This window comes from Porites lutea, chromosome 9 (assembly GCF_958299795.1).
Source record: "Porites lutea chromosome 9, jaPorLute2.1, whole genome shotgun sequence".
NCBI classification, from domain to species: Eukaryota; Metazoa; Cnidaria; class Anthozoa; order Scleractinia; family Poritidae; genus Porites; species Porites lutea.
In genome coordinates, this window is record NC_133209.1 from 22411195 (window position 1) to 22436941 (window position 25747).

The following is a 25747-nucleotide window of genomic DNA, read 5'->3' on the forward strand; positions in this document are numbered from 1 at the left end:
AATGTTTACTTTTGCTGAATCATAATTGATTCTCCTCATGTAAACACCGAGAATTGCATGCTGCTAGAGACTTCGCAATGGTTTTTTAAGACACTTGTCAGCCATATGTTCTTCAAATGTTACAAAATGAGTCAAAGTATGGCTTTAACTGCCAAAACCATAATTTTTTTCCTCAAATATATCTTTCAGTTCTTCATAAATAAAGTTCTAAAAGCTTAAACAGCATCGACCGGCAGAATTTCATAGGCAAAAGTGTTTAAGATGATTAATTTAACGGGTATTTTCAATAGTAGTAGTCGTGGCACAATAGATAACACATTAACCTTCAAAGTCAGAGGTCTGGGGTTCAACTCTCGCTGTTGGAAATGTTTTTTTTCTTTTTTTTTAGTCATTTTGTTGTTGTTGTTGTTTTTTTCGTAAAACATATTTTCATATTTTGACAGACTTAAAATATACCACTAGACTTATTGCAGGTTTCATTTCTAAAATACAGTAATTAACAATCCACAAGTTAGCCTTAGGTACCCTTTGATTTTCCTTCTGTCTTTTCTTTTCTTTTTTTGGATTATACATTCCTTTTTGTACTGCAATATATTCTACAAAACTAAAACAGTAGCCACATGCTGTCACAGACTGCCTTTTATTTGTCTTGTCCAAGTGAATCTCTTGCTCTTCAGCATTGCAGTCTTGGACCATGTGAATGACAAGCTGCAAAGGGCTCATTTCCTTTGTCTCCTCTATTGTGGACCTTATTCATGAATACAATCATGTAACTGTCTTGTCACATGTGTACTGAGCAAGTCGGAGTACAATCAAGGAACTTTTAGTTGTTACTCTGAGTAATACATACTGCAACAAATCTGGGGCCTTGTCTGTCCCACCCAAGATGAAAAGGATTGAGTGAGTGAGTGATGCAACAAATCTACAGTCAAACAAATGAATGAGTATGGCCTGTTCCAGGTAGAGACCCTGTGGTCACACTCTTGAAAGCAATGATAACATAAGAGTTTTTAGGGCCCGCGGAGCAGTTTTCTTACTGCGGGGGCCGATCCACCTCTTTTAAAGTGTAGAGCGGGGGGGTGGGGGGGGGGGGGGAGTGGGGGTTGTGGGGTTGTGGACTTTTAAAATGGTTAACCTGGAGCTGACTCAATATTTTTTTGATACAGTTACAACTCATCAATCATTTTATTTAATAGTTTAACAAAAAAAAGGGGTTAGTAAAAAACAAAGTGTAACCACTCACAGCAGCATCATAATTTTTGCGTGTTTCATTCACTTTCAAAGTTTGTCCGTTCTCTCCTTGCGGCTGTTTAGGACCTTTTTTAACCCCAGCCCCTCCACCTGCATGGACCCTGGCTGTCTACACAGACAAAGTAAGAACAGAGCAAGTGGAAAACTTTAACTTGTTTCAGAGACTGCCGATCTGCATGATGTCTTGAATGTTATTTTGTCCAGATTATGTAAAACTAGTTCTTTTAAACTGACACAAAAATCTAAACCTAGAGCAAAAATTTATTTTCAGAAATGTAAAGTGCATGTTTCCATTATTGAGGACTCCTCTGAGGAGGTATTAGCAGTATACTTTTATAGGACAAACGCTTACAGTTCTGTTACTACAGTGTAAGTTCCTCACCTCCAAAAACAATCTCTAATAAAGACAGCCCTGAAAATAAATAAACAAATAAATAAGTAACAAAATAAATAAATATATAAAACTTAGAATGATTTTGTCATATTCAAGTTGATACATTTAAAATATGGTAAGATTTCCCTATAACCCCCACATTTATTGTACATGCAACAATTTCATACTTTTTCTCACAAAATAGTTTTAAATGAATAGAGTCGAAACATGTATGTGTTACAGGTCAAATTTGATTTCAGGTTAAATGTTTTTTACCTAAGTTGATTCTCAATTTGCTTTTTCTTCCAGGGCTAGGAGAAATAATTGGAAATTGAGACTCAACCTAGGTTAAATCAAAATTAACCTGAAATCAAATTTGACCTGTAAAATATGCATAATAAATTTAAGGGGTCAAACAGAAATCTTACCTAAAATACATGTACATGTATTATTATCTAAACAAATCTTAACTTGGTACTGAATCAGATGCAGTAACTGAACACTAAACTATCACTGTTAATTTTATGAAATCAGTGTTCAGAGGCTTATTGGTCCATGAAAGAATGTGTTCTATTATTTCAGTGGTTTGCAAGATTATTGGAAAAAAAGCGATGTTTACAAATATAGCTAAATTAGGTGACTCAGCATCATTCTTTTCCTTGTACGTGGGCAGAACTCCACTTTACTTACGTACAAGAAATATATCAAAATTTAATATCCTCGATATTTGGTCACGTTTTAAAAAAGGCAAAAATAACGTGAAAATTGACCTAAGAAGTTAATTAAATGGTAAATGCACCTATTAGAAGTCGGAGAAGCATCGCTATTTGTGGAATCTTCATGCCTAATCTGTAAGGGAAAAAATGACATCGAAACGATGTGAGCATACAACTATGAAACGCTAACACCTACACACGATCAGGGAAGAAACCTTGATTTTACCATAACTGATGACCTTCAACAAAACACCGCATGGTGGTCAGAGTCATCATTTCTACTATTAATTTAAAGAATATTGTATTCTAAGGTCGTCCTCAGCTGTCAGTGGCTTTAAAATGCATGCATATACAGGTGCAATTCTTACACTCAAAATGGAATTATAAACAACTGAAATATTACGAGACACACGAATCGGTTCTAGAATTTCCTCATTCAACAATAAAAAAAGAGTTAATTTGGTCGTCATGACGGAAAAAATGCTCTAAACGTAAGCTTAACCAAGCTCATACAACTTGTTTCATGCTTGTTTGAAAATTGCAACGTCATACACATGAGATTCATTTAACTGCGTCACCGACAACTCCTACCTATAAAACAGACAAGCTCAAGACAAAGCTAAATTCCCTTAAATATAAGCTTGTATGTGCCGAAATATTACGTATTTTAGCCTTTCGGCCTTTGTTGGAATCTTTCTATAACAGCTGCAGAACGGAAGAAAGCTAAATCACCAGCTCACGCTTGTGTTCAAGTATTCAAACCATAAAAAAATCATTCATATACGATACCTTCTTTGACCTCGTTTATGGATTCGTCTTCTTTTCTCTGATGTAAGGTTTCACCTACTAACCATCCCGAATCATTCAACCCTAACAATGCAATGACAAAGTGTTCAGCGAACGGAAATTATGCCTTTAAGCAGGCGCACGGCCTGCTGGGAATGTTCAGGCGAGTGCCAGCTAGAAAACTGGATCTAGTTCATTATTATTGTTCCCAATCTTTCTCGTCTTTTATGGGAGACGGTTACAAAATGGCGGACAAAATGAATTTCAACTGTACTGGATCTCGTGAATTTTCTTGAAAAATCCCAATAGATTGGACCTGCAATCCGATTTCCGCGTGTGATATGAATGCTGTCACAACAAAAGGCTTGTTTCTCGGTAAATTTCCTGATTGTCTTTGATGGAATCCAATGGCGTCCTCAAATTCGGCGACTCCTTTACCAGGTCATGAAACAACGTCAAAAGCAGCCACCGGTAGTGATGGTAAGGAGGAAACTTTAACGGACAGAAGCAGTTGTTCGATTCATCTGCACTCTTCAAACTCAAGCATACCCGAAATTCCCGCTATACCGTCGCCTTTGCTACGCCCTCCGACAGTTAAGAGTGCTGTTGTATCAGCCAGTAAGTATGCTCTACACTGTTCTGCGTCTTTGAAATGTGTTATCCAATATCTTACAAACTACACTGCGTAGAAACCTTAGGCGTGTATGACTATGCAGTTGCAGTTTTCTGACATTTTATAACCATACATCCTAGGCTCGATTTCCGCCGTATCCCCGGGTCCGGTCTTTGATCCTCCCCGAAGAGAGACGGCTGGACGGGTGACTCGTTGACCTTGTCTGTGACGTAATTGAAAAATTGATAATTTAGGCGTCTCCGATGTCACTGGAAGTGAAACCGGTCTCCAATTTTCGTGTTTATTTGGCTCAAAATTGCATCAATTGCTCCCTTACCCACCCAAGTGACTTTCGAAATAGCTTTTTCGGTACATTTCCATACATTGTGAAAAATATTCTTCGGTACATTTCTGTACACGGCGACATGTAGTTAATTTTCTTTGATCTTCGAATATTGGTTTCATCTTCTGTGGGTCCGAACTAACTGATTCTTGGAAGCAGACCAAATTAAGTGGAAAAGTTTCTGATTTACCAGACAGAATTTCCAGGGTATTGAATGTTCCCCTGTCAAATATAAACATGGATGGTTACATCTGTAACGAACACAGTTACCGAGAACTATAGCGCCTTGAAAAAATCCTTGAAGATGCAAAATCTCTCCAACAACAATCATTAAAAGAAAAGTTCACAACAAACAATTGAACAAAACGTTGTGTTCCTTCCAACTCTAGAATTTCGCCTAGTGTTTCCGGGCTGTCGAAATCGCTTCGCCATGCGATGGATCAAGGGAGGACTTTCTGTTTTGAAGTGATAATTTCTGCGACAATCTTTGCCAGACGAAAATCTGCAGGTGCTAACATGATTGGCTTAAACCAACAAAGGAAATCGCATGCGTCCAGCCGCTCTTTCGGGGGATGAGTGCGGGCTCATTTTCCCGAACAGCGGCTGGTAATCAAGCCTACAATCGGCGACAAAATTGTTGAGACATTGTACTTAAACAGGGTAACTTCAGAGAACAAAAGAATCCGCACCCCTCCATTCAAAGTTGGGGTGTTTGTTGTTTTCTATAGGTAGCTAGAACAAGGGCACAACATTGCACGGAGGGGATGGGGGAGGAAAGCTATATTTCCTCCTTTTGAAGTTAATAAAACGTAAAAAAGCCCAGTTTTGGGCGAATTGTCTCAACTCATTTTGTCGGCGATTGTAGCTACATCCCAGCTACATATGCAACTCACACCACACTGAATTTCATTTTGATTCTTTGTCTTTGCTGTCAGACTCATAAAACGGTGGACCCCTGAAAAATTTCAGGAATGTTGATTGTGTACTGGCTAATCAAAATAAAGTTCACGATGTGCGAGCAAACCTCAAAACCACAAACCAATTACTGTTGTTGCTGTTTGCGGTTTAGTTATCTCGCGCCTCATTGGCTTATTTCTCACAACACAATAACATTCCATAAATATTTCTAGTGTCCACGGTTTTGTGAATTTCACAGTAAAATGTGTTTACCAAAGGTCAAAGTATATTCTTTGACTTTATATTAAATTTTCACCACCTACCATTTGTACCGTAGCCTGTGTACAGATGCCCCCTCCCCTCAAAAAAAAAATCAGGGTGAGAAAAATTTTATCCTTTCATGTCAACTTTTCCAAACTTGAATCTTACAAATTAAAACTTGACGGGTTCTCTGTTAATTATCAAATCTGGTTTTAACAGCCACACAGAAACAAACTGCTTCTCCTGAACAGATCAAGAACAAGGAATCTCATGAAAACCTTGACAGCGTGATAAGAAATCAAGTTGGCAGACAAGTAGACAGAGTGTTTGTATGTACCGGAAAAATTAATAAGTTAAAAAATACTCCCTTACAAATTATAATGACAAGATCTTGATGTACATGTAGGACCCTTCTCTCACAGCTGTTCTATGTATTGTCAGTGGTAATTAATATTATTGTTGTTCTGCTTGTTTTTGGGTATGGTAATTTGCCATTTGAGAAACAAGAAGGGAACCAGAGTTTGGGAACCAAAATTTGAGACCAAGACTTAAAAAAAAATTTCTCCAGACAACAAAACAGAAAGAAAAAATGACAAATAGAAAACTGAGACTCTAAGACCCGTCAGCAAAAAGAATTTGAAACTCCGAGACCCATCAAAAACGCTTCCAAGATTTCTAGATCAGGCCAAAATTTTTCAAAGTACCATTCTATACCCCTAAATGCATTCTGCAATTATTGATTATGATACTAGGGTTCTAGAGACTCGCTGGTCAGCTATTGGACATTTTTTGCCTATTCCTTGTAACAGTCCCAAAAGTCTTTTTGAAAGTTAACTTACCGTACCCTGTAGTTTCCTTCTTGTTTCTAAAGTGGTGAATGTATGATTATAATCAGTTCAAAACAAAGTGATAGGAAATTATAACCAAGTATAAAATAAAATCACAACAAAATGAATTTTTTTGAGTTGCCTAGTGTATTGTCTTTACCTGGCCCCAGGTGTTCAAAAGCTGTATGGATAGTGCTATCCATCTGATATATCACCATCAAGCAGTCTGATAAGTATTAGGGAACGCAATTGCACTTTCCACTGAATAGAGATATTATTCCAAGGCTGATGCCTAAGAAAATTTTTTGGGCCCTTCAGGCTCCTAAAATAAAATGTTAGGAGCCCGAGCCACATTTCTAGGAGCCCAGTGATAGATAACCTTAAATAAGTAAGCAGATACTCGAAACTCGATTCACGAGTGTCGAAATTCAATTTGTTCGAGTTTTGAATTTGTTTGTTTACCTTTAGCAGCAGAATTTTTTTGCCTACGATCAAAGAACACACGTTTTACATTTTCATTTCAAAAGCGCAAAATGAGGCAGGGAATTCTGTCCCTCCTTCACTGGAAGTAGGCATAAAGGCTATTGCGATAAGATTCATAAGTTTAGGCATGTGTGCGGGCTCCTTGTTAAAATTTAAGTGGCCCACGAGGAAATTGTAAGAGCCTGTTAGGCTACACTTTTTTATCCGGTGGATTAAGTGCTATTCTCCTTTTGAACAACTGGGACCTGATGTATTGTAGTCTAAAGATTATTATTTTGTAGTATTTTGTATATGTGATTTAATGTGGTTTATTTTCTTTTATTTCTTTGTTCAATCTACTGCAGTCTGATGCTGTCAAAGATTTTCAAGGTCAACTAATATCAAAGGCTAAGGAGGTTGACCAACTCAGGGCAGACCTTCAAAATATGGAGGTATTTTAATATTTTATAATATACAATGTATATTTGCACACCTTCAGCAAAGTTTTATTTTGCATTATGAGGATTTTTCTTAGTAATTACTACATTAGGATGCTAATTAGTTTTATTTTTCTATAATACGATAATATTGTATTATATAGAAAAAAAACAATTATTATTGATTGGGAGAACAAGTTTGATTGTTTAGTTCTTAAAAATGTTACGACATGTATTAAATGATGAAACTGACACCTTTCTCTTAATGTCCACTCAACTCTATTTGAGAAAAATTATTTGCATGACTTCATATAATTATGTTATTAATCATTAACAGCAAGTTATTTCTGACAGCTTATTGACCAGACACTTTTGAACTTAAAAATGGTGTCACGATGACACAAAAATATTATTTCATTTTATCTGCATTTTTTTAAACTTGTTTTTGTATTACAAGATGTCAAGTCTATTACAACATTTGTTTATTAAAAGTGGCTTATAACAATAGAAGTAAATTTTTAACATAGACAAAATAATGTTTAATTTTCCTATTTATAAAATTTTGCAGCTCAGGGATGAAGAGATGTTTTCTAGATTTTTAAAAAAAACGGAATCACCAGTGAAGACTACTTTCTCTACTAGTCAATTGTAAGTAATCAATCCTGTATTTCATACTCGTACCTTTTAACTGTAGACTGGGAGAAAAATTGCATGTTATTGTTGTTGTTTTTTTTAACTTGGTACATTTGCATCTTTAAGAGAAATGGGGTAATTGCATGATTCATGACAACATCTTACTACAACTACCAGTCAAGAATCAATCAGTTTTTTTGTGTTGTTGTGCAAATTATGGCTATTGTTGTTTTTAAACTAGGTGGGATTGGCAAAGTTATATATTAATATAAGAAAGCAAACACAAAATTAATTCTCAACTCACCTGGTAGTTGCATGTTGTCAAATGTCATCATTTTGAAAGTGGCAGGTCATTGAACTGTAAAATGAGAGAGAGATTTCCATCTATCAAGGAGACTCTGTCAACATCTTATGTTTTTAAATATAAATAGTAGAGGTTCAACTGCAGGTTAACATTTTGAAGAACTTAGTCTATTCATAGCCCCCTTTTTTACTTGTTTGTTTGATATATGTACAAGTAAAAACATGCGCAAGCTCACACTTTCTTCAGTCACTTGCAACTAGAAAGTAGATAGGCTTATGTCCAGTCTAGAAAAGTTCTGAAAGAGTTTATCTTTACAATATTATATTAATTTCTTTATTAGGTATTATTATACATCAATATATTAAATTAATAATTATTATAACATCCTTTGTCAGGAATTTTGCACATGCCAATTAATAATTATTGTGTAAATAAGAGTAAACTCCAAACAATTTTAACTTTAAAATCTGTAAGTACAATGATGTAGAATTTAGGACAACCTTTCGAAGCAAGTTGTTGTGTGCAGTAAACAAGGACATAGAGAAAATTTGAAGCTGTAGATGAAAAAAAAGGCTTAATAGTCAAAAAGTGCAAACAAAGCCAGCCTAGCTTATTCCCAAGCTGCACATGTGCATCCCTGCCGTCAGTATATAATTCAAGTAACTATTACAAACAAGGTAGCTTGCTGGCTTTTCTGGAAAGTTGCGCCAACTTTCTTTATCAGTTACTGCTAGTCTTTACACTAGAGCCTAAATAAGCTAAGAAATATTTCAAGAAAAGTAAATTTTAATTACTTCAAGTAAAATTAAGCTTCACACACAACTAATTCTCTTTTACTTCAGGTTAACTTAGGGCTATTTTCCCACACAACATAATTAAGATTGATTGACATGTTTCGCCTTTCTCAAAGCTCAAGAAAACACAGGTAGCCACAAGTCGGTCATGAGGATGGTTTTCAAGTTGCTTAAAACTTTCTTGAATTGTTTCAACTTTCCAACTTTTTGATGAGATGCAAAGTGAAGTTACTTGAGATTTTACTTAGGCCTTCACACACGAATTTTTGGTAAAACTTAGCACCTCTTAAGTCTTACTTAACAGCCTAGTGTATGACAACCACTGTCACATGTAATAATTCTTTCAGTCCCAGTGTTAGCACCACCTTTGTTGGACCTGTAAGAACTGGGGGCCTGGGTGCCAGAACAGCTGGCTACAGTACAATCCCTGGTACTGGAAATACTGGAACTGTGTTTGGACTTCGAGAATCTAGTGCACAGACAGATGACTTGAGGAGAAAATTAAAAATGGTAAGCTATAGAAATTCAAGAACAAAATTAGCAAATTAAATCTTTAATAATTATCTAAGCTAAAACTGCATTGACTTTATAATTAAGCATAATTATTTGCATAATTGTAATTTAGAGAGATAGTGCATGTATGGGGAACCAAAGAAAATTTTATTTAAAGTCTTTAGATTCTTTTTGTTTTACCTTAAGATCTTATGACTCATTTTGTGGAGTCTCAAGCATGTCAGATTTTTAACTTCGTAACTGGAAAGTCCCTAATTTTCAAGCAAGGTTTCAGCATCTGGCAAGTCTCACGGCCTCCCTTTAATATGGTAATGTTGTTATTTCAATCTACAAGAACCAAAGCTAATGCTCAAGCTTCATTGACGTACATTACAGACAACAGAACTTTGTGCAAAACAAGATGCCTATTACCGAGAAGTGGTCAGTGAACTGGAGAATCGACTCAAGGAGACCATAGCAGGAAGGGATCATGTCCTTGCTCTCAGGTATACAAGCGTTTGACTGTGTGGTTGTTCAAAAGGTTGATATAGGGAAATCCAATAGATAAATCTCTATCTAGTGGATAACTCAATAGGATTCCCTAATACTTATCAACTGGATAGTGATTTTAATGTTCGTTAGGTTAAGTGCTATCTTCTCCCAACTACCTCTGTAGGAAATGAATAGGGGCAACTAATGAGAATTCAAATTCCGGTGGATAACTCAATAGGATTCCCTAATACTTTTCCACTGGGTAGTGATTTTAATGTTCGTTAGATTAAGTGCTATCTTCTCCCAACTACCTCTGTAGGAAATGAATACGGGCAACAAATGAGAATTCAAATTCCAGTGGATAACTCGATGGGTTTCCCTAATAGTTATCCACTGGATAGTGATTTTAATGTTCGTTAGATTAAGTGCTATCTGATGTTTGAACAACCACAGCCAGAAGTTCAAGTCTTTACTCTAAGATACATGTATACATGGCTAGGGTGAATATATAAATCGTTTTTCAGTGATATCAGCTTCTATGATGGATGGTCCTTTGATTTGACACTGTTTGTATAGTGATGTGCTTTAATAAATTTTTAGCTAGAAACGTGTGTCTGCTTAAAAGAGGTATTTTTTGCTGTTTAGTTCATAATCATGGTCTTGACCTTGTCCTCTGACACTAGCCAGTCTACACTAACATTTACTTGATTATTTCTTTGTATGCATGTCTTTAAAGGGAAAATGAGGCAGCGGGTCAATTGCAATTAATTCATCAACTGGAAGCTTCACTGCGGAAGCAACAGCAGATCATAGAGGAAAAGGATGAGGTATCCCCTCTACACTGAACATTAGCACTTAAAGGGTCTGAGTCAGGACTGGCTTGTCAACAATGCCTACAATGCCAATTACACCTCCTTATTCACTGTGGAAATTTTATTGAAAAATTACCCCTTTAAGCCCTAAGAGTCATCAGCATCAAATTTCTCCTTGTAATATCAATGCTTTGTGAAACAGAGTGGTCATGAGAATTACGGACATTATCACACAAGATGAATTTGCTTGATATTTTATCAACTTCTCCCCACTGCCTCTGTCCGAAATGAATAGGAGCAACAAATTAGAATTCAAATTTTGATCTTAGGGTTTAAAGCTTCGTGACAAAAAAATGTGTTTCCCCAGCATTATAAACTTTGCAAAGCTGTAGGTAGGCCAACAAGTTTTTAAAATCTACAGTTGCAATCCGTTTCAATCTTCTTCATGTTTGTTTATCCATGTTTCCTTTCTATTTGCTGTGTTATTATTATTTTTGTACCTTCTTTTCATGTCGTTAGCAGTATCTTTTCATATTGTAGAGAGGTGGCCGTTTATGGAGGTTCGACTTCATTTTTTTTTTAAAAAATTTCACTCGTTTGGTTGTTGTTACCACTGTTTAACTTTTGATAAATTTCATCATACAGCTCCTTTAACAGCTGTGCGTAGATACAAACGCCAATAAAAAATACACTTCGTGACTTTGCTGTTTTCCTCAGGTTTTAAATTCCACGCAATCTAGTGTCAAAAATCTGGAGGAAGATCTAGTTGCTCACAAGTCGTTCCTGGATAAGATCAGAAGAATAGCTCTAGAGGAAGATAAGAAGAGATTCCGATCAGGCTTAATTACGAGTGCGCTGGAAAACATCCTTGCTGTTGGTCAGTTTGGAGACGCTTTAGTGGAACTGATCCAAAAGTGTCTGTTTGATGATGATAAGGAGAAGAAGGCACTACAATCGACGCTAGAAAGGGTAAACAAAAACAAAATGAAACAAACAACACATAGTGTCCACAGACAAGTTATCCTATAATAAAGTTTACAGCTAAGACCAGCAAGAAGCGTTCCCGAGCAAGAAAAATGTGAGAGTACTTACCTAAGGGACAAGTTGGAATTCGATTAGTTTTTTTTAGCCCTGTAGGTTGCTTCGAAAATTACAATTTTCCCAGTTTCCTTGGTAATTGGTTTTATCAGAGTTCTTCGGTAGATACTGGTACTGGCTTGTGGATTTTGAATCGGAGGCGATTAGTTTTTTTGAAGCGTGTTTTTTGTTTCTATAAAAAGGTTGAAGCAGAATTAAAAAGCAACAGAGAACTCAGTGACAACAAGCTAGAGGAACTACAAAAAGAATACAAGGCGAGGTAAAAACCAAGATGTCATCATTATAATATTTCCCCCAAATAATATACCGTAAAACTCCGGAAATGAGCCCCAGGGCTTATACTTTTCAAGGGCCTTTTTTGAGGGGTTTATTTTTGAAGGGGCTTATCTACGGAGGGAAATTTGCGTTTCAAAATCGATTGGGCTAGCCTCATAGTTGGAGGGAAATTTACCGTTTTTGCTTTGTTTTGCTTTGTATTTTAGGGCAATTTCAAAGTACGAGGCCCCGGGGGGTGGCATATATTTGGAGGAGCAATAGGCCATTTTACAGTTGCGTGCTCAGTGCCCTAGCCTTTGAATAGACGCGAGGCTGGCGGTGACCTTGTTTTGCTACAAACCTTCTTGTTTTTCATATGTAAATGATCATGTTCACGGGCTTGTTAGCATGAGAATACCACGATTTGCACTTGAAAAGCAGGCAGGCGAGCCCAGGCAGGCTTGTAACAAAACAAGGTCACTGCCAGCCTCGCGTCTATTCAAAGGCCAGGGCACTAAGCACACAACTGTAAAATGGCCTATTTAACGGAGGGTTTTTTGCGTTACGAGTTTGGGGGGCTTATTTTCGGAATTTTACGGTAATCCCTCTTCAGGAGACACCAGTGCAGTCACTATGCGGGCGTCCTGTAGAGGAATCCTCCTTATGTAGAGTCAAAGAAAATGGCTGCAGAAAAGGACAGAGACCAACTCCTGTTGTCCATTTTACAGAGGTGTCCGCCTTGCAGAGAGTCAAAGAAAATGATGAAGAATATCATGGACCAATTCTGGGTGCCCATTTTAGGGAAATGCTGATCTTATGTGGGTGTCGGTTTAGTGCGCGTTTATTGACCCGGCTCCAGTTGTTCAAGAAATGGATAACGCTATCCACTGGATAACGCAATTGGTTATTTTCTTCTGTGTAGAATCTCTAAATTGGAAGAGGAGCACAATCAAGCTTTAGAGCTATCTGCCAACAGAGGAGCACTTGTTAGAAAAGAGCTGGAAGCTTTGAAAGAAGAAACGGATAGACTCAAGTATGTGCGCTGTCAACAATTCCTCATAGCATTTAAATTATTGTTTGGTAGCCTGTAAACACGAGCTATATAATTTTTTGTCTCTAGTCTCTATTCATCCAATGATATTTGTCTTATTTTTAGGGAACAGCATCAAATTGAAGTCTCAGCCATGGAAAATAAAGTCAAAAGTCTGGAGGTAGAACTGGATAAGACAAGAAAAACGAGTTATGAAACAACGGTACCATTAGAAGCCAAGGTTGGTCTTTTTGAAGGAGGGTCTAGTTGCTTTTAAAACAGTTAAAATTGTTGGTCTACTCTTTCCAAAAGACTTCCTTCTGAAACGAAAACCACCCTTCTGCAATGTTCACCTCTCTAGCGGTTTCTTTGCATCGACCACCCTAGCCTCCCACGCAGGCGTTTTTGGGGGGGCTCGTGGGGAGGGATGAAAAAAGAGTTCCCCTAAAAATGCCTGCGTGGGAGGCTACGACCACCCCGGCCTTTCTACATAGTTTCTCTCCTGGCACAGGGTGCCTAAACGATCTGTTGGCGTAACTGGTTATATCGCGATATATATCATGGATCAATGATGCCCACCTTTCTAAAACAAACACCCAGAAAAATGTTCACATGTCAGTAGTATGCAGCCATCTTTGAACACCCCCCCGGGGGGGGGGGGGTACTCCAGAAAATTCTTGGTGGGGGTGTGCCGCCCGGTTCTCCAAATCCTGACCCTATTTCAGACCAAAAAATGTAATTTTCCACATCCGTTTTCAGACCTGGCCTTTAGGGAGAAATTGTCATCATAACTTAGATTAGAGCGCAAACAAAAAATTCTTTTAATGCATTTCGCAGTGATTTCGAACTCGCGTATTTCTATTTCGTTCGTATTCATTTGGAATTAGTACAAGTAATAGCATGATTAGTGGTGATATTTGGCATAAATACCACGAGTGATATTTCAAAATTGTTATACGTTATTTCACGAGCCGTTAGGCGAGTGAAATTTGAGACAATTTTGAAATATCACGAGTGGTATTTATGTCAAATTTCACATACAAATCATGCTATTAATTGTTTATACTACTACCTGCAAAGGTTTTGTAATTTTCACATGTAGGTATTCCAAATTTAGCTGAAATACCACTGCTCTAAGCCAATCAAATTGCAGAAATTTCTCATGTAGTGGTATAAAAACGATAACTACTTTCATACGCTCCTTTAGTTCCCGACCAAAATGGACAAAGTGTATAACCGTTTTCAGACAAAAAAGGCCCAAAATCCCTACCCTTCGGGACGGCACATACTTTATGGCTTATATATGAAGGAGTACCCCTTTTTTATAATCTTGACTGTTTAAACCTCTTAATTTTCCGTCATTATATCTTTAACGATGAAAGCGCATACAGGGCGCGTGTCTCATAAAAGCAGGGTACACTTTGTTTATGCACCCCTTTCTCCAAATTTACATTACCAGCCACTGTTTCCCATTTCTCAGGCCTGCGCATTGCAGTAGTCCCAAGTGTGGGGGTGCAAACAAGGTAGTGACTTTTGAAACTGCTATTAATATGGCATCTTTCTATAAGTCGTTTTCACTGTCACGCAACAAAGAAATAAATTGAAAACCGTCCGGTGGAAAAAGCCAAGAAAATGAAATGTTATAAAAGACTAACATATAAACAATTCGTCCAAGTCTCAGGTCTTTTTGGCCCACAGTTTCTGAGTTATTTGCCGAAACGTTTCACTCACCTTTGTAGAGCTTTGTATGGAGACGACATATTGGTGTACCGTTTTGGTGCAGCAATATATGGCCGCCGGAAATCAACAAAACCATCTGGAGTTCACTTTTTCTATAAAAGCTCGTTCTTTTCACTCGAGAACTAGCATACGTGTGCATAATGATATCTTCTAATACTTGAAATGGTTATACTGCTTGAAAATCAAGAGGAGAGAAACCATCTATATGTTTGAGGGAAATCAGTTCACCAAGAGTAACACTACTTTGAAGAACAGGGATCGCGCTTAGACTGTAAGCACTTAAGGGAAGGCGTGAGGTTTTTGGTCGCATGATTCTAATTGGTACTGTCCACGGTTCTGTTCAAGCTGAAAACTTTATCCGAGACTTTTCTTAATTTTTTTTTTTCTGCTTTCCTTCCATAGTGCAAAGAACTAGAATGCTCCGTTAGAGAACTGAAGACTGAACTTCGAGTTGCTAAAGAAGAGCAACAGTCGCTGTTCACTCGACTATCGCAAGAGCAGGCAAATGTGATCACACTGAACGAAAAACTCAGTACAGCAGAAAAATATCGACTAGAATCAGCGGAGAGGACGGAATCTTTGTCTAAGGAGTTGACAATTCTTCGAGATAAACACAACGAAGAAACAAACAGCCTACGCGATATTGTTTCGGAAAAGGAACAACTTGTAAAGGAAATTCGCTTAGAGATGACAAAACTTAGAGATAGTGAAGTTCAAAAAGCGATTAATGAAGAAAAGGAAAAGTCGAACACTCGACTTGATGGAATATTGAACGAGTTAACGAAGTCGAATCACAATATGTCTAATCTGGCAGCCAATTTGCAAGCTAAGGAAGCCGAATTGTCTAAGCAACATGACGAGAATGTCAAAATGAAAAGTGATTTGGAGCTTAGAACTAAGGAAATGAACCTTATCAGAGAGGAAAAATTGCATTTAGTGGAAGAAGTCGAGAAACGGCGAGTCGAGGTCTCAGATTTGCAAAGGCAATTAGAAGATCTAAAGATCACGTTAGAGTTAAAAGCAAAGGGCTTAGTGGAAGCTGAAAGCTGCGTTGAAAAACTTCACACCCAGCTAAACGAGAGAGAAAAGACAATAGCCAGTTTTCAAGCGCAGGGCACTAATCTAGCGGAGATAATAGAAAGGAACAGCCAAACAGGCGACTCTCTACAGCGAGAAAGAGAGCAGCTGATTCGAACGTTGGAAGAGAGAATCAGCGAAGTCGAGGAAATGAAGAGCCATCGCGAGATTTTAGCCAAGAAGTTAAGGGCTAAAGACAAACGGGTCAAAGAACTGGAAGAGGAAAAAACTTCCATGTCGGACAGTTTAAAAATTAAGCAAGAAGAACTGGATGCTTTGATGGAAGATAGAAGCAACATAATGGCGGAGTTGAAGCTGCGTCAGGTGGAAGCGACAAAGTTGAAAGACGAGAACAGTTCATTGAGTTCACTAGTGGAAGGAAAGTATGGAGAACGAGAAAAAGAAATTAGTAAATTACTATCGCGACTAAAAGGTAAGTCAACTTTCATAAACAAGCTGAAATGGTTAACACTTACCGTTTGTACTTAAACGCCGCGGCGACGGGTTAATTGAATTTTTAGGGTTTCCAATGCGGCGTTTATTCGAGGGCGGTGCGCGCCTCATTTCTTTCTCGCTTATTTATTGCTTCCAAGCGCCTGCCACGTAGGCTAAGAGCCGCGTTTACTTAAAAATTACATTCTCAGTAAATCACTGACAACAATTCTTTACGTTTAATCATTTGGAAATATTTGTGTAAAACAGAACGATGTTTAAAGTGCCAATGTCTCGCTTTTTTGCTGGGATAGAATCGTAACTGTCCGGCTGGAGTAGATTACAAAGTTGTACCAAGATTCTTTCGTATAATCCTCGAACAAACACCCTTTTTTCTGATTGGGTGCGGCGTTTATTCAAGGGCGTCGTTAATCGAGTAAATACGGCATTGGAGCACATCAATCATGCTTCAGTTGACCCAGACGAGTATCCTCGCATCAGCTCCACTGTTTCCAAAAAAAACAAGAGTTGCCAAATGGAATTGAAACTCTCTCTAGCAGGAGTACGGACAATTTTTTTTTTTAAATGGTGGAAAAGTAGACGCTTGTTCTTCTTTATTTTAAGGCCACTGTCCCTAAGGGGCAGTGTTATTGCAGTTAAGATCGTTTTTGTTTTTGTTTGTGTTTCTAAAAGCGATTATGAACATATTCAATTGGTGTTCTAGCTGATTAGGACCACATTTGAAAGAAATCGTTGTAATTTGTTTTCGATTTAATTTTTTAAAGGTTCAGAGCAGGACTTGGCCTTGACACGAAAACTTCTCAAAACAAAGGGCGACATGAGTGGCAAGGGTAAACCATCTTCCGTTATTTATTAACTTAGAGCACTGCAATGCAGCGCTAACGCAAAGGCCATGGCTTGAATCCCGTTAAAGTCCCGAAAATGTTTTCCGGGTTAATTTGCAATTGCTTAAATTGCATTTACCACTGCGACGATCATATCTGCATTTAATATTTGTATTTTAGCAGTTCACATCATCTTCGAATGTTACAGTATTCTCTCCACATCATTATTGATCCTGGCAACGCAACACAGGGTATTTTCACATGACCTTGCGGTGACCAAATTGGTTTTTCTTCTTTTTTTTTTTTTGCAATTTGCAGATTTTTTGTCTCCCTTACAGCTTTCAGGTCGAAAATTCGAGGAATATTTTTGCCCAGAAAAGTATCGCTTAGGATTTTGGAGAAAAAATTATCCATACATAAAAAGCAAATGCCGTTGAAAAGAGTTTGGTCTCACTAAAAGTGTTCGAGGTGGAAAAGTAATATGTCTACCCATAAAGGTATCGCCCAGGGTTTCGCGGAAGAAATATCCATATCAGGTCAAAAAAAAATAATAATACCACCATACTGTGTTGGAGTAATTGGCCTCCATTAGTGGTCACATAAAAGTCTGAGCTCCATTGAAATCTCTTGCTTATGCTACCCTCTTTTAAGGTGGATTTCCACAGTGACGTTATTTTATCGTGCGTACGCGCGTAAAATTTACTTGCGTAATTAAAATAGTATGAAACCTTACGCTTAGAGGAAAAAGTTGAAGCAAGGTTCAATTTGAACTTTTACGTTTACATGCGACCTTTCATACTTTGCCCCTACTATATTTCCCGCACCCTTAGTTGACTTTTTGTGCATGCGATAGCATGGATTGAAATTCTTTTGTTTTTACAGCTGTTCGAGTAGCAGAGTCCATGCAGCAAGAAGTGACAGCGAAACGCGGCGAACTAGACGCTTTACAAAACAAGTTAGTGTTCAGTCTGGCTGTACGTGTATACTTTGTCGAATTATGGACGATCATGCCAAGACTATAATCATGTGCAGAGATCAAAAGATGCCTACATTTTATAGAATCACTGTTATCAGTAGCTGGAAAAACGTCTGCCTAAAAAAAGGACTCTAACATATATCAGAAACCCCTTAATACACTTCACATCTCTTACAAAGCCGCTACGTAAGAAACCCTAAACGTGAAACTCAGGATATAAGAACCCCTAAAAGTAAGAACCCTTGGCTGTAATTATCCCTGGACGTAAGAACACCTGAATGTAAGAACCCCTCTAGATTTACAAGTCTCTGGATATAAGAACCTCTGAACGTAAGAAACCCTGAACATAACAATCCCTAAACATTACAAACTCTAGATGTAAGGACCACTGAACGTGAGAATGCTTCCTGAACGTAAGACCACTGGACGTAAGACCTCTAAACGTAAAACCCTTGACGTAAGATCCCTGCTCGTAGGACCCCTGAACGTAAGGACTCGTGCTCGCAAGACCCCTTGATGTAAGACCCTTGGTCGTAAGACCCCTGAAAGAAAGACTCCTGGATCCTGGACGTAAGACCTCTAAACGTATTTAGGAGGAAATCTTCCTTGGGTGCCCATGTAATAAGCTTCTTAATTTGCTTTCACCGGCTAACATTCGTTATTTACTCTTGATTTCCAGAGTCCATTGGCTGACCGAAAGTCTTAACACAGCTGCCAAGGTACGGAAACTTTATTTTAAAGCCAAAAAAATGTTTCCTTTGAACGAGTCATTCATAGGCTTTTTCTGAGCAGTCAGAGCAAACGTGCCAGTTATTGTAGAGCCTGTGTGATGTTCGAGAGAAAACTGAATCGCCTTTTACAGGGACCTGAGGACCAGGGTAGATAATAGGTCAGAAAAAAACTCGCTCTTACTTATAAGCAATTTACTGACCCCGGAGACTAGGTTACTCGAAACTACCCACCTGAAGTTTTGAGTAACCCCAACGGGGCTGCTGGACTTGGCACCACGCCTTGGCGTGTCACCCAACCTCTCATGTAAAAGAAATCAAGGTCTGAAAAGAAAGTAAAAATAACAGGTTACCTTCCTTAATCCTTGTCCTCGACCACCAAATAAGCACGTAACTTTAGTTACCCACGGCGTCAGTTATCTCAGCCGGATCCATAAGTGAAGGTTATAGTTGTGTTTTTCTGCGACATTTTCAGGACGCTCGATATTATGAGAAAACGAGCACTGAATTATCCGAGACTGTAAAGCAATTGACAGTCGACCGAGATCAACTGGAATTTGAGCTAAAGAAGTCCCGACAGCAATGTGATGAATATAAAAAACAGTTGAACCACATGGAACAAGCGCTCGAAAAGGTATCATACATTTCCTACGCCATTTCTTTACAGAACCGCAACGTCACTCCAGAAAGTTGATTTTGAATTTGACTTTTTGCTTGAATGCATCGTCACACCTAAAACCCCCCAAACCTTTTTAAAGAAACATTGTAACTTTGGTAATTTTTATTTTGCTAAATACAAGTAGACAACAATGACTAAAAAATTCTATAATCTCTTTTTTTTGTTGTATGATAAAATATTTCTTTTAAAAATTCTGTGAATGGTTTGAACCCTGGAGTCATTTTATATAAGAAGATGGAATATGATCGTCCTGGACAGTAGTCCAGAAAAGGACTGTTGTTAACAGTGACTGGCGTTTCGACAACCTGTGTCACTGTGGTTGTCATCTTTAGGTCAAAAAACACTTATAAAGTACCTTTAATTTCGTTTATTCTAGATGTGCGTTCCCAAGACGAGTTGAAACCTTTTGAGAACCAATTAAAACGTCACATTGTCTTTAAATATTTGTATTTGGGTACGCCCTAGAAAATATCAGTCTCTTGGGTGATGAGTTTCCCTCAATGAGTGGCCAAAGCGCCCGACAGGAGGTACCGTAAAATTCCGTAAATGAGCCCCTCCATGTATAAGTCCCCCAAACCGTTAACGCAAAAAAACCCTCCGTTAAATCTCCCCTCCAAATATAAACCACCTGGGGGCTTATACTTGGAAAATTGCCCTCAAAATACAAAGTAAAACAAAGCAAAAACGGTAAATTTACTTCCAAATATAAGGCTAGCCCAGGGGGGGGGGGGGGGGCGGCCACGACTCCAATAGCGCCTAGTACTTGTTTCGTGTACCTATGATCCACCGATCTATGACATCACATCCGGTTGCAAAGTTGCTGCTCTGTTTTGGCGCGAAGCACCAAGATGGACGCCCCACTGCAACCGGATGTGATGTCATAAATCGGTGGATCATAGGTACACGAAATTTCGCTAAGTCGTGGGCCCCCTCCTGGGCTAGCCCAATCGATTTTGAAACGCAAATTTCCCTCCGTAGATAAGCCCCTCCAAAAAAAAGCCCCTCAAACAGGGCCTTTGAAAAATATAAGCCCGGGGGCTTATTTTCGGAATTTTACGGTAGTTATGTCATGGGTTTGAATTCTATTAGAGACCTGCGTTTTGTCGTCGTTACGCATTCGTGACAAGGTTGATATTAGCGTTTCTTCTTTCCCATTGTTATTGTTTTTCTTCTTTATTATAGGCGGCTTTAAAACATGCAGAATCGCAAGGTGTCATAGAGAAGATGGAACAGGAAACGGCAAGACTAAAGCTGAAACACTCCCTTGAAATCAAGGTAAATGGCAATTGAAACTTTCAGCTTTGGTAAATTCGTTACATTGTGATGTGAAGTATATGAAATAATTCATTTTTGAACTGCGGTTGTAGATGAGAGTAAAGAATGATCATCGCAGGCTTCTTTCCAATTGCTTAAATTGGAAAATTTACTGCGATGATCATTCTTCACTCTCATCTACAACCGCAGTTCAAAAATGAATTCTTTCATATACTTCACATCATTTCACTCCTCACGGGAGATAGGAACTCAATAAATTGACCTCGCTCCCAATGTGTGGCTTCATAGCTCAGTTGGTAGAGCAACGCACCGGCAACGCGGAGGTCACGGGTTCGAATCCCGTTGAAGCTCTGATTTTTTTTTTTGCAGGCTTCTTCTTTCCAATTGCTTAAATTGGAAAATTTACTGCGATGATCATTCTTTACTCTCGTTACATTGTGTTAATATTTATTGTCTTTTAACCAAGGAAATTGAGAGGACCGCGAAAGCTCCTGTTTCCGTTAGACCAGACGCTGCCTCTTTAGTTGAGCTCTTGACGAAACTTAATTCCGGATTCAGGTAACTTTAATACGAAGCAACAGAACTTGAGACATTTGGCCGGCAGGGTGTTCATTTGGCATCGGAGATCGGAGAATTCTCCGTTTACTACGCTGAATTCTCCGGCTAACGATTAATAGGGTATGACTATTTTTTACGCAGATGTAGACCTCTTTCAAAATATTCTCCTGAAACGTTACACCTTTCCCCTGCTACTAGAATTCTTAATGAAAACCCTCGGTTTGGGGGAAACCTTTTAAGAAGTTATTACTTTCGGCTTTGCTACCCAAACAAAAACTTGCTATACATGGGGTTCATGTCTTAATACCGCACCTCCCCTTAGCAATGTTGGTCCCAAAAAAGAACTGATCTGCACCCATCTTCTTCGAGAATCAGCACTGATTGGCGGAGAGTAGAAGTGGATTGTGTTATCATAATGAGGCGCCTCGCAGCTGTATAAAAAGCCACACAGAATTGGTTGTAAAAACAATGATCGAACAAAGTTGGAACAATGAAACCTAACCCTAAAAGAAAATAGCTGCCATATCTAGGGGTCCAATAAGAATTAGAGTTTTTAAAGACTTGTCGAGTTGCGCCTGAACTTGTAATATGCTCTATAACATGCTATATATCAGATGGAGAAAGGAAAAAGTTTTAACCTTATGCTATTGGTTTGGTCTTTCTTTCTTTTGCAAGGTGGCCGCCGCTTACTACCCAAGGGAACTACGGTACCGTTTATATGACTGCTAAAGACAATCCTACTCTTCTTACCCCGGCCCCGAGCTGTTCGCAGCCAATGATAGCGGAGCTGGAGACAAGGCAAATTCCACAGAGTGCACAATCTGTCGAGGTGAGACTGGTCTAGTCTACCTGTCCTTCCATGAAGAGTAATATGATAATAGAGAGATGGTAGAGTTACTTGACAAACGTGAATTTGTGCCACGTGACCATGTTTTCCCCTAACCCTTCTTTAACTGTTCTCTACGCCTACTGCGTGAATACCTGTTGTAATATAAATACCTCTAAATACGTTTCCACGTGTAGTTTTCGAGTAGACAGTATTTTGAAATGGAGAGTTTATATCAAACTGAAAGTTTCCTGACTGCGTGCATTTCTTTGGTGCTAGTGATGGACGGTCACAAAATGTCAATTTTTTTCTCAGGCTACGTTTGAGCACACGGTATACATTAAATTGTCATGTTTCATCCATTTCAGTGATTTCCTTTGTTCTTTTGTTGTAACAATAGAAGCTCCTGTTATGCTACAATGTGGGTATCACCCTGCGAGCAGGGCCTCCTGTGGGTTCTTGTGTGCGGAGGAGAAAAGCCTTTCAGGTCGCCGGGGCCCGAACTTCTGGACTAGTCAATCTTGTTTTCTCTCGTCAAACTGTTTTTGTTTTCCGAGTGCGAGCATCCGTTTATTGATAAACTGATGGTCACAACTGAGCCGATGTACCAAGCGCACGGCTATTAGGCCTGGGTTTCGAACTATATTCTAGAAACATGCCGCGCATGCTCAACAAAGATCTTACTCGAATCATGCAGAGTCTTTCACGAGTACAGCAAAATCAAGCAAACGAAAGAAGGGCTCTGCCAGCAGGGTGTATGAGTATTTGTAGCTACCCTCAATCTGTGCTTACTTTATTTCTTTATTTTTTTGCCCCAAGACAAGTGAAGACTCTTCAAAAAAGAACGAAGAAGTCACAGATGACCTTAAAACATTACTTCATGAAGTGCGCAGTTTGATATCAAGTTTCCAAGCCCATGTTTCTCTGCAAACCGTGACCCCGGTAAGAGGTCCAGAGACTGCGATGGCATCACAAGGGCCTCCTGAGCGAGGACCTCTTGATGATGCTCCTGTTCACCCAAGTGAACCAGATAATGGGGTAGAGTATCAGACTACAGTCCGCCATGTTCGTGCTCCACAAAAAGTGCACTCTGAAGGTACGAGCGAGGGGAAAAGGCGTGGCAAAGAACCAAACAGCAAACACCATAAGAATCAACTTTCAAAAGAGTACATGCGACCCAGACCGGTTGTTTACAGTAAACAGGAACAGGAACTTGACAGGTGCTCAGTTTCGTCGCTAACAACTGATTTAAACTCAAGAATACGCAGTAATTCTGATGGCGATGATATCGAGGAGTTTGCTCTTCCTTTGCACAGTTCTTCACCAAAGAAGGACAGTGTTGCAAGCAGTGAAGTATACAGTGATTTCTCACAAACACTTGACAAATACTCGCCACTTTCTGCCTCGATCAATAGTAGCGACTCCGATGTCTCGTCTCTCTTAATCGACCAAACAACGTCCACAGGAGACACTGTCATTTCACGTGACGGCTTCAACACGGCTCATTATAACTGGAAATCGAGATCTAGTGCGTCTTCGGTTTCTAGTAGTCAGCGGAGCTCTAGCCAGAAGTCAGATGAAGTGCAATTTTTAAAGCCTCGCTCACGCCCAGCACTTCAGGACCCGCAGGTCAAACAACATAACGATGTGATCTCTTCTAGACATCTTACTATGCATCGAAAACAGGACAAGCCTTCATTGGGGAAACAAGGTAAATTAGTTAAACGCGTTGTTAAAGCTGGTTTTCCTTGTCTGGATTACCTCGATTTCTTGCGACGAATGGACAATGGAGTCAATCCGAATAATTTTTCGAAAACAAGATTATATATAAACCAAGCGATTGTGATCACCCTAGTCGCCGTATCTTCCCGTATTGCCATATGATCGTTTCCACTGCCTCTGCTTATTTGAGACGACTCAGTTGATCGAGTCGATCCGGACGAGTGTGTGTGTGAAAACCAGCCTATATATAGACTTGAGCTCTAGCCAGGCGATTGCGATCTGCCTTATCGTCTGAATTGTCCCGCATCGCATCAATGGTTTTTTCATAAGATCGACTCGACACCCTCAACACATTTTGAGACGACTCAGACTTAGTTGATCATACAGTCGAACCACTCCACAACGGCCACCTTGGGGACAGAAGAAAGTGGCCGTGATGGGGAGGTAGGGGTGTGATATGACATCTTTTTTTTCGGGGAGTACAACATGTTTTTTTGGTGGCAAGTTTATGCTTAACTGTAACCTATAATGGTAATCCAATCATAAACATTATACATATATAAAATACACAATAAAAGTTAAATTATTTTTTTTTAATTAAATGATAATAAGACAAAATGAACAAGGTCAGCCCCACCGTGGGGCATTGGCAGCTTTCCAAAACAAAATAACAAATGCCTGGGGGGGATGGGCATGCTTGGAATTGACTGAGCCATTATCTTGTAAAGTTGCCTTTGATTAGTAGCTTGGTGTATTCGATCATATTTTGCTATTCTAGCAGAAAGTCCTTTAGCAGTTTGGCCACTATTTCCATAAATCTAAACCCCTTGCTTACTAACAGATGGAAGGACGAAGGACCTTCAATAAGCTCTTTCATTGAGCGATCGGTAACCCAACAACATTTTTTCCCTAATATATAGTGTCCTCAAAGAGTGATTGTCCTCAGAAGGAGCCGGTTTACAGACGTGCAGAAATGATCTTACAATCCCTGGCACTGACAGGAGAACAACTTACCAAGAAAAACAGAGGTAATCATTTAACAAGGCTGTTGCTTGAGATTTTCCAGGCCATTTCCAAATTGCTTCAAGTCTCTGTTTCAAAGCAAGGCTAACTGCGAAAATTAGCATTCTGGGGGTCGCTTAAGGGAAGTTCGACTGTATTTTACTTTGAGACTTAACAGTCTTCAAAAACCCCAATTGCCCATTCATGCCTTCTTTTGTATTTGCTTTATTATTTAAACTTTCCTTTACTTTTTTTTCTCTGTGTTTTGTGACTACTTTTCAGTGGCTAGATTTGGGTAAATTCAATTACAGCTCTTCCAATTGTATCGTTGTTTTCTTTAGAAATCGAGCATTTGTTAAAGGAACAAGACAAGAGGATCAAAAAGTGTCGCAAGAACGATAACAACATCCAAGCTTTACTGCTGTGACGTTTTAAAACGAAGCTTCCGAACTCCAACGCTATCTTGACACGTCTTTGACAAGAGTACAGAGAATACAGGCTTTCCTGTCGTACGTCTTGCTGTAGCTAAGAGCCTTGGAGCAACTCCCATACTCTCCTGACCTTAATTTGATAAGCTACACGTCTTGGTCTTGTGAGGCGAGAGAGGGTAACCTTCAAAACTTCAGAGATTCCCTTTCCCCAAAGCCTGTAAGTTACGTGGCTTGCCGTTTTGTGTTAAACTTTTTTCAGTGACAAGAAAAGTAGTGAAATCAACATGTACATAAAAGATCCATCTATAAAGGATTTTATCACATTTTTACAGTTAACTTGTATTTTTTGTGTGTGTAGCTTAATGAAAAGAAAAAAACAACGTTAACATATGAACGATTGTTTAAACACGGTAAGGTGCTGTACGCGGATCAACCATAGTTAATAAAGACGAGTAGTTATGATGCTCGTCAAACTTCTTTGTTATTTTTTTTTGGTGGCTGTTTTGACGGACTTGACGGTGCACAACCTCCAATACCATTCCTATTATTTTGATCTTATTGACCAATAAAAACGTGGTAT

The 25747-nt window shown here is 38.8% G+C and overlaps 2 protein-coding genes and 1 non-coding gene across 3 annotated transcripts in view; 2 read left to right on the forward strand and 1 right to left on the reverse strand.

Annotated features, from left to right (window-relative positions):
* Positions 1-3230, reverse strand: part of LOC140948297 (dorsal-ventral patterning tolloid-like protein 1) — a 17365-nt gene extending 14135 nt beyond the window's left edge. The window contains exons 1-3 of the mRNA XM_073397530.1: positions 3130-3230; positions 2424-2473; positions 1634-1663 (exon numbers count right to left, since the gene is read on the reverse strand). Coding sequence (XP_073253631.1) covers positions 1634-1663; positions 2424-2466 — 73 coding nt within the window. The 5' untranslated portion in view covers positions 2467-2473; positions 3130-3230. The remainder of the gene's footprint in view (positions 1-1633; positions 1664-2423; positions 2474-3129) is intronic.
* Positions 3231-3308: 78 nt separating this feature from the next.
* LOC140948298 (uncharacterized) lies at positions 3309-25747 on the forward strand. Its single transcript, XM_073397531.1, has 22 exons — positions 3309-3744; positions 5460-5569; positions 6895-6981; positions 7535-7614; positions 9045-9207; positions 9586-9695; positions 10418-10508; positions 11211-11462; positions 11774-11850; positions 12769-12879; positions 13003-13117; positions 15019-16126; positions 16911-16976; positions 17853-17925; positions 18626-18665; positions 19150-19308; positions 20536-20628; positions 21095-21186; positions 21862-22015; positions 22832-23723; positions 24655-24762; positions 25078-25747. Exons 1-22 carry the CDS (start codon positions 3534-3536, stop codon positions 25161-25163), a joined length of 4278 nt encoding a protein of 1425 aa, XP_073253632.1. The 5' UTR covers positions 3309-3533; the 3' UTR covers positions 25164-25747.
* Trnaa-ggc (transfer RNA alanine (anticodon GGC)) lies at positions 20907-20979 on the forward strand. Its single transcript has one exon. It is a non-coding gene; the product is annotated as a tRNA-Ala (tRNA).